This window comes from Poromitra crassiceps (genome assembly GCF_964638095.1).
Source record: "Poromitra crassiceps genome assembly, chromosome: 15".
Lineage (NCBI taxonomy): Eukaryota > Metazoa > Chordata > Actinopteri > Beryciformes > Melamphaidae > Poromitra > Poromitra crassiceps.
The window spans coordinates 35,281,400-35,290,357 of NC_139634.1; the positions used below are offsets into that span (position 1 = coordinate 35,281,400).

The window sequence follows — 8,958 nt, forward strand, 5'->3', positions numbered from 1 at the left end:
CGGGAAATGTGTTTCCCGCATAGCCAATTCATGAGACACAACTATAATGCCATAATGGTACTAAAACGTGCATTTCTGATGCTGGAAAAAGAACTGAAAACAGCCTCTGTAAATATCACTTTTATGATTATGTGTATTTAATGCTGCACAAAAACAGTATTGATGGTGTGTGTAGATCCAGTCCTCTAACTCAGTGGTTCTCAAAGTGGGGTCCAGGGACCCCCATGGCATCCTTAAGGGGGTTCCAGGTGGCCCCCAGCAAAAAGGGGGTTAATTTATTTTCACTATAATTCCATCCATAATTAACACAACTCGTGGACCTGTGGGAGTTAGACCTGATTTCATTTAATTGTAAGCATCATGCCCAAGTATGAAAAACCCACCAAATTCAACTAAAATTGTCATTTTCAAATATCAGCAGCTGCAGAAACAGTAGACTTCCACACACTGACACACAATACTTTTAATAAATGAAATATGTTTCGGTCAAGCGACCTTCATCTGGTATCTGAAAATATCAGTAGCCAAAAATGTTTTCTATGCCTTTATACTGTCCATTTGATTTAATTTATTTGACAGCTTAACACATAAAGACGTATTAAACATAAGAACAATCTCTTGGGTTGACACATAGTCCTTCCATCTAACATATGTGCACTTGCTCTACTTCACCCTCCACAGCAAGCCCCAGGTGAGAACGATACAGCCTGATTGGCTCGTTTTACAGCCTGATTGGCTCGTTTGTGTGAAGGATACAGCCTGATTGGCTCATTTGTGTGTGTTTGGAATCTATAAAAGCCTCACCCAAGCTGTTTGAAGTCAGGTGACGTACCTCTCTCTGGTTCAACATGGCTCGGTTACTTGTTTTATTGTCTGTGGTCATGGCGTCTGCCGTTTTAACCGGATGCTCTGTTAGTAACAGGCCGCCTTGTTACAGGCCGATGCCGAGGAAACCAAACTTTGGAGTGAAGTAGGTGAAGTAGGAGTGTAACCTGTTGGCTCCTTAAACCGGCCTGCCATGTGTTCATGTGTTGTGTGGTATATCTTTGAAAAGCAAGTGAAATTTATAGGTAAAACTAGATGAAATTCTCTTTTAATCCAAATGTTCATCCTGCTTAGTGTATCGAATGGATGGGATTTTGACACAATAGAAAATGCACCAAGCACCAGATTTTTTTTCTTTTACTATTTTTAGGTCCATTTAGCATATTTTACCCCTGAACTTATTAGCAGCTATCTAGTGTATTTGATATGAAAATCCAAACTGTTCCAACTAGTCAATTTGTGTGCAAATGTTATCTAACCAGGTGGAATAGATTCTGGATTAGTCTCAGCAGTGAGACAACAGTGGAGTCAAAAATAGCAAGTTCCGGCTTGATTCTTCTTCCAGTGTAGGTGAAGCGGGCCGGGTGACTGGGTCACTAGCAGCATGAAGTCATCTCATGTCTTGTCATGCCCACTCTGACTTAATGCTCTGTGACTACTGTTTTTGTGAAGCTGACAAGAGATTAATTTTAGACTTGGCTGGAACATGCATGCCTCCATAAATTCCTCCTTTCCCTCTGAGTTTGTCAGGCCTCAATGTGCTCTGGCAGGGCTTTTGCTTCAGTTTCACCATGGTAACGTTCCTGAAGCGACATTGAGAGACGTCAGACACAGTTTTCACAGTGAACCTGCTGCCCTTAAGCCTCACTGCTTGTAAATGTTGCATAGTTTCTGTGCAAAGCTCTGTCTGATGTGTCTTGCAGAACCATAGCTCGTCCACATGAGGTCCTGAACCTCGCCGTGCTACCAAAGTCCTGGGACTGGAGGAATGTGAATGGCATCAACTACGCCAGCACCACCCGGAACCAGCACATCCCTCAGTACTGCGGCTCTTGCTGGGCTCATGGCAGCACCAGTGCAATGGCAGGTTAGACATCTTCTGACGGGTTGTAGTTTTTCATCATTTACATAAAGTGTGCACACAGTCCTTTCACATTTGGCAATTTAAAGATTGGTAAAGCAGTTTGGCTGCTCCTCAGTTCACTTGACATCTCTGCAGTCTGGTGAATGATGCATATAAGCCAATAGTTTTGGGGGGCCAACTTTCTCCTTCATTAATTTACTCTTCATCAGAATTTGGAGTGCACCCATTTGGAATGTAGTAGTTTGGGGGGGGGGGGGATTCTGAGGAAGTGTATGAAACTTAAAAACTCAAAATAACAGATGGGTCTTCAGTTAGTAATATTGAATCACTTAACAGCAATTTCCCCCCAAAAAAGGTTACAGAGTAGCGTTCAGCCTTTGTTCGCTCTTTGTCGTCTTGTAGATCGTATAAACATCCAGCGGAAAGGAGTGTGGCCTTCTGCGTATCTGTCTGTCCAACATGTGGTGGACTGCGCTGATGCCGGCACCTGTTATGGAGGAGACCACGCTATGGTGTGGGACTACGCCAATAAATACGGCATCCCCGATGAGACCTGCAACAACTACCAGGCAAAAGACCAGAGTAAGTCATCGGCATGTCTTGCGCGATGGACTGTAATTTCATGTTAATGCATACGTAAGATTGAGCCATCATCCCAAATAGCCACTTTATGCTCATCACAAATGCCTGCGTTCTGCGTTTTCTCTCTTGACAGAATGCAAGCCGTTCAATGAATGTGGGACCTGCGTGACGTTTGGCAAATGCAGCACTGTGCAGAACTACACCTCGTGGAAAGTGGGCGATTACGGCGCCGTTATCGGACGAGAGAATATGATGGCAGAAATCTACGCTAGAGGACCCATCAGGTCAGTTTGAAGCTTAAATGTTCAAATGGATTTCATTTCAAATGTGCCTCAGTCAGTATTTCAAAATGCACATTCCATTCCATTGTACTAATCACTTGAGAAAGTCAGGAAGATTGCTAATCGCTTCAAAAATGCTACTTTTCTAGAAGCAATAACTTTAAATAAATGGTAATTCTGTGCCTACTCCTTCAAGGCATTTGAATTGTTTTGGAATATTAATTTCTCCCCCCCCCCAGCTGTGGGATCATGGCCACAGACAAGCTGGATGCCTACAGCGGCGGTCTGTACTCGGAGTATGTGGAGAACATTGGCATCAACCACATTGTGTCAGTCGCTGGCTGGGGGGTAGAGAACGCCACCGAATACTGGATTGTGCGCAACTCCTGGGGAGAGCCGTGGGTGAGTCGCTCCTCGCATGAATACTTCACAGCCTGACCGTGGTTCACTGGTTTTTAAAACGTGGCATTTAAAATGGTGGCTATTTTAAAGGGTGCCGTGGCGTTGCCGGATTCACAATCTGTCCCAGTGAACCTGACATTTTCTCTCCCCAGGGTGAGAAGGGCTGGCTCAGGATTGTGACGAGTGCCTACAAAGGGGGAAGTGGAAGCACGTACAATCTGGCTCTGGAGGAGGACTGCATGTACGGCGACCCAATTGTACCCACAACCTACCTCTAGAGGGCCTGTGGGGCCAAGGAGTCTGCTTTTACCTGGACTAGAAACCTCAATCTTCCTTCCTAGAGCTGCTCTCCCTCTTTAGGAACCCTGATGCTTAACCATCTGTATAATCCAAGGAAATAAAAGATCTGGTGCAATTATGATCATTGGTTTAATACTGCTTCTTTTGCATGATGGGGAGAGGAACACTTCTGGGACCTAGGGGAAGTGATTTTGGGGTTGTCAAGAATTTGCAGGATTATCACGGCCTCAAGTATTAGCCCTTTTTACTCCCATGTCAAGTCGGCACCCTTGAGGTTCATTCAGATATCACTAAAAAGTGATTGCACCGCTGTACTGTAGTTCCAGCTCAGTGTTTTCCAGAAATCTTCTTGGGTAACGGCACCATTGTTCCGCTCAAAATGCACCAAATATCTATCATTGTTCAATGTTGCAGAATCAGAAGTGCGATCTTAGCCTAATAGGGGTACTGTGGGTAGGGTGTGCAGGTGACTGTTGGAGTGTCCTATACAAAACACTACCCTGGACTAGAGGTAAATATCGGACTTTTGGACCCATATAGCAAGTGTTTGGTTAGACCAAAATGGAGCATGACATGTTTCAAGAAAGATGGACGTGAACGAAAAATCACACCCAGGTGTTTAAGCGATGCACGTTTGCGCAAGTCGAACCCTATTCACGTTCCGACGCAGGGGTCAGCCAATTACTTCCTATTGTGTTCACACTTCCTGTGACAGTACAGTACTAGTATTGTGTTAACTGTGGCCAACACTGAGGATAATTAAGGTGTGTGCAGACCCCAAAGAGGTTTGAAACTGACATCATTTTGAACAGGAAGTCATAACACAAGTGGGCGTGGCTACTAAGGTGAATACTTCACCCCTCTCTGGCATGGTGTGTATAGGCATGCGTGTTTCACCAAGCCGCTTTCGTTTTCCACTCTATGGGAGGGGCCTAGGCTAAATCACCTCTCGGCACGCTGCTCAAATCTCTGAAGATGGACACGCATGTTGCTTATAGAAGCAGCTGCACCGCTTAAAAAAGATGGCCTGACTTCACTAACTTGGAACTGTAGTATACTACTGTATATAGCCTACTGTAGTATACTACAGTATACAGGGAGCTACATGCTTGTTGTACAAACTTCAATGGCGTTTAACTTTTGACTGACAGGGTAAGTAGATAAAGTTAATTTTACATAACCACCCCCCCCCCCCCCCCCACACACACACACACACACACACACACTGACACACAAGGAAAGCCATTGCCTTGACGGTATTTTGCAAACACAAAAAAGTGCTGTGAAATTAACTTCACGTCTCCAGGGGAAACCCACACAGATTTGCTCTGGAGATATTACAGTGGCACGATTCTGAATGGTTTATTATGCAGTCCTTGCAAGAAATCTAAACACGCTATTTCCCTCTGCCTAAGTGCAGATGTGTGTTGGTGGAGAAGAGAATGGAAGATATACAAAACAGGATTTGTTGAGCTTAAAAGTCTTCACAGTGGCGTTTTCGGAGACCTTTACGAATGACATGCAAAGCGTCTCCTGCCATTGCTTTCAGATTGTGGGTCACAAGACAACTAAACCAAACCACTCTCTTAGAAGGCAGAGCTACCGGTACTTTTTTTTGTTGTTTGCTTGATAACCAAAGCCCACCTTCCTAATTTACGGACATGCTTTATTAGTTTCAATTCTGTCATTCTTCTGCAGTAATGCTGGGTTTAATCACCAGTTATCTACAATGGCACACGCAAATTCACAATGCCGTCCTCCCGAGTTAATGTGCAATTATAAAGAGCCCGCTCCTCTACTATTCAACTGGGGAACAAAAGAAACCCGAGCACTTAGATATTTGGTTCAGGGGACGCCACAATAATAAAACTGCATAAACACAAGCTGCTGTGCTTGGCCGCCGATATGGAAACGCTCGCTCGTAAGTTTCTATTCAGCATCTCTGCGGAGAAGAAAGGATCTCAAACCTTCTGCGAGAAAGTTAACTTCAAGCCTCCACAAACCAAGGCGAACCGTAAAGCCTGCAAAGCTCTGGGGTGTCCGAGTGGAGGCCCACTGCGAAAACAAATATTGAACATAATTTGGTTGCTCAATATTATGCGATCAAGCCTCTCCCCCTCCCCCCCCACACACACACACACACACGCACACACACCCGCAAGCAATCTTTCACGTGAAATCAAATTTGCACTCTGATTAAATTTCCTGCATGTTCTCTCATTTGCATAATCACAAACACTGGTCTAACGGCTGTGAATGAAAACACATGGTAATCTACGCCAGGGTCTGAAGCTCGGAGGAGAGAGAGAGAGAGAGAGAGAGAGAGCAGTCTCTCCATCTGCAAACAAGAAAACAGCCTTGTATGAAAGTTGCAGGTGGAGAACGCACACCGGCCATTTTCATACCGAGTGATTCAGCATTCATCTTCATTACAGCGATCAATACAGCAAAATTGATTTTTTTTCAGCAATTCCTGCAAACCCATTATGTATTGTTATAGTGATCAATATGTAGCTATGTACTCTGTAAACATGGAGGGGGTTGTAATATTGGAGCAGTATCACCGGGGCCTTGTGGTCAGAAAGAACCTTGATTACACGTTGAAATTAGCATAATGCATAATGATCACGTGAACTCAAGTCTGGCCTCCAGCCCGCCCACAGCGTTTTAAGTGGGCGGGAGTACGACTTGCCTTGACAGACATACTCCCCCTCCTCAATCAGTGTTGCCAAATCCAATCCCCAATGCACAAAAACTTTTCCAGCGAGAAACTCTGCTGGTGCATACTCATGATCTTGTTTAATTGTTGTTATAGAGACACTGCATGAAATAGGCCACGCCCATCACGGGGGAAAGCTCTCCATTCACTTCCTATACACCAGCATCATTTTCCTTGAATTAAACATAGCTAAAAGCTGTTGTGTGCTGGGCTGCGCAGACAACAAATGTAAAAAATGGCCAATTAAAGTTTTCTTGTACTCCCGAACAAAACAAGGAAGCCATTGAGAATTGGCGAGAAGAAAAATGTGGATCTAGCTGTCAAGGAAGTAAGTTGGAGTGTTCATCTACCGTATATATGATCTTTGTGTGCAACACGTGACATAGGAGAATGCCAGGATTGGGGGGGGGGGTTGTTTCCCCCCGTTTTGGGCGTGGTTTCTGAATGATGATGCACTCCGCAGTGTCTCTATTGAGTCTATTTCTACAATAACTGCACTTATGGCTGTGTTTACTAATGTTAACATTACTACTCGTTGCTTCGGGAGCCGCCATTACTGTTTTGCCAGAAGTCGTCCCTGATTGGCCGGGGAAATCTACGAGGCAGGTCCCTGAGTGGCCCGTGCACTTTGTAGTTTGTGGAATTGGCTGGGCCAGACTGACCCGCAGAATGAAACAGAATGTGAATTCAAGTGAGCAGGATGGTTTTGCCAGGCTATTAATCACAGTTGGAGGGAATACCATCTGCTGAAGTGTCCTTGAGCAAGGCATTGTGATAGTAGCTGCCTCTAGCCAGCAGTGTATGGAGACACAAAGCTCCCATGTGTGTGTGTGTGTGTGTGTGTGTATGTTTGTGTGTGTGTATGTGTGTGCTGTGTGTGTGTGTGTGTGTGTGTGTGTGTGTGTGTGCTGTGTGTTGTGTGTTTGTGTGTGCGCCTATGCCTTGTGTAATCCTTCCTCCTTGCAACTGCTTCTCCAAGGCCATTGCTGTAGATAAATAACTTGCCTGTTGAAATAAGCATTGGAGAACAAAAGAGGATAACCAGTCAGCCACGCAAGATTTTCTCATATTTTAAATGTATTCTCCAGTCTTGCTTAAGAGGCTATGGGCGCTGTATCTGAGGTTACGGAACTGTTAATAATTCAGAACTATACCCAAACGATGCATTTAAATTATTACTATCAGTATAAACAGATGCAATAGGGGGGGGGGGTGAAAAGTGCTTCACGTCTCTACTCGTGTGCTCCGTAATGCCATCAATCATTCATTTATCGTCTCAAGTATGAATTGTGCAGACTTTTTGCCCCAAATGCGACAAATCCCTTTCCGCTTGACAAGCGGCCAAAACACGAGGCCTGGATCATAGCACAGAATGTGTTCATGATTATAAATCACACAGCCATAATAATGCATATGCAGCCTGAATATCACTGGAAGATTAGCTGCACAAGATGGTATAAATCACACATTACTCCTCCGAACTTCAGCGAAAGGCACGTGTGAATTGATTTGCGGTGCATAATACAGCAGGAGCACAAGCAGCACATTTTAAAGACCCCTAAAGTCAAAAAGATGTTTTTTCTTGTTCCTACAGTTGGAAGTTTGAGCCCCGCTGTGCAGAATGACGTACAATAATGTGCAGAGTTTGATACTAGAAGGCTGTTTTCACATCCGTCTGCTGAAAGTGGGAAAGTTTCTCTGTGCTCATTGAAAATCAAATTTTGTACAAGCACGATTTGTGATATCACGAATAGTTTGGAAGCCCATTCATGGTCCAATATTCAAGTGCGATGTGGAAACTTCCTCCAGTGCACATACACCGAGAATGGACTTTACAGTGAAGTAGGAAACTTTTGAGATGAAATATATTTGCACATTCACAGACTTATGCATTTTTAATGGGGAGAAGTAGTATATGTCATTTTAAGGATTTTAACAAGTTAATTAAACTTTTTTTGTGGGGAAAAACCATTAGACCCATATTATTATTCAAAGTAGAGTATTCTATATACATCTTAAAACATGACTTTAGGGGGTCTTTAAAAAATACACTGTATATAAATCCCATGTTTCTAATAAGAAAGACAATGGCATTTGCTCGTTAAAAGTGTTTTATCCCTGCCAGGAAACACTTTCTTGATGATGTGTGTTTTTTGTCCCGCAAAGACACTTTAGACTTACACAACAATCACTTAGTCAGTGCGACTACTAAATCGATTTACAGCGATAGCCACCCTGCTGATGTGATGCGTCATTGCACTCCTAATCTCACTTCCTTGTCCAATATGCTCCCAGCACCTCCAGGCAGCCACAGAATTAGCTTTAGTTAATGGATGAGTATTAATCCCTCTTAGTCACAACAAAATTAAGCAGTAATGTGGCCATGAATATTTCAGATGCGTTGCAGCAACACCGCAGATCTGCTCACACGGTCGGTCTGCCATGAGGCTTGCGAAAAAAAAAGAATTGGCGATCGCATACATTATTAATGCTTCATCGTAAAATTCATATTTTGCTCAAACCGAATGGGGACTGTGCGGAGCGAAAATCCAATGAGCAGTCAATACTGTTTCAAACTAACTTGCTGAGCACACAGAGAACAGAGAGAAATGGCCTCTTAAACATTGCGGCCCATTGAGCCGTGCTTTTGTTCTGCTTTTATCACTTTGTCTCCTAAGGTAGCGCATACATTCTTATTAGATCCCTTAAAAATAGATGTGTGATCCTTCCAAGTCAGTGAGTTCCTGCAGCCTCCCCCATGGAAG

The 8,958-nt window shown here is 43.8% G+C and overlaps 1 protein-coding gene across 1 annotated transcript; it reads left to right on the forward strand.

Annotated features, from left to right (window-relative positions):
• Positions 1 to 881: 881 nt before the first annotated feature.
• Positions 882 to 3,452, forward strand: LOC310790195 (cathepsin Z-like; the record flags this gene model as incomplete). The annotated part of the gene is made up of 6 exons (XM_083651871.1): positions 882 to 970; positions 1,749 to 1,912; positions 2,312 to 2,491; positions 2,625 to 2,775; positions 3,012 to 3,174; positions 3,327 to 3,452. 6 exons carry the CDS (start codon positions 882 to 884, stop codon positions 3,450 to 3,452), a joined length of 873 nt encoding a protein of 290 aa, XP_083507997.1.
• Positions 3,453 to 8,958: the final 5,506 nt, after the last annotated feature.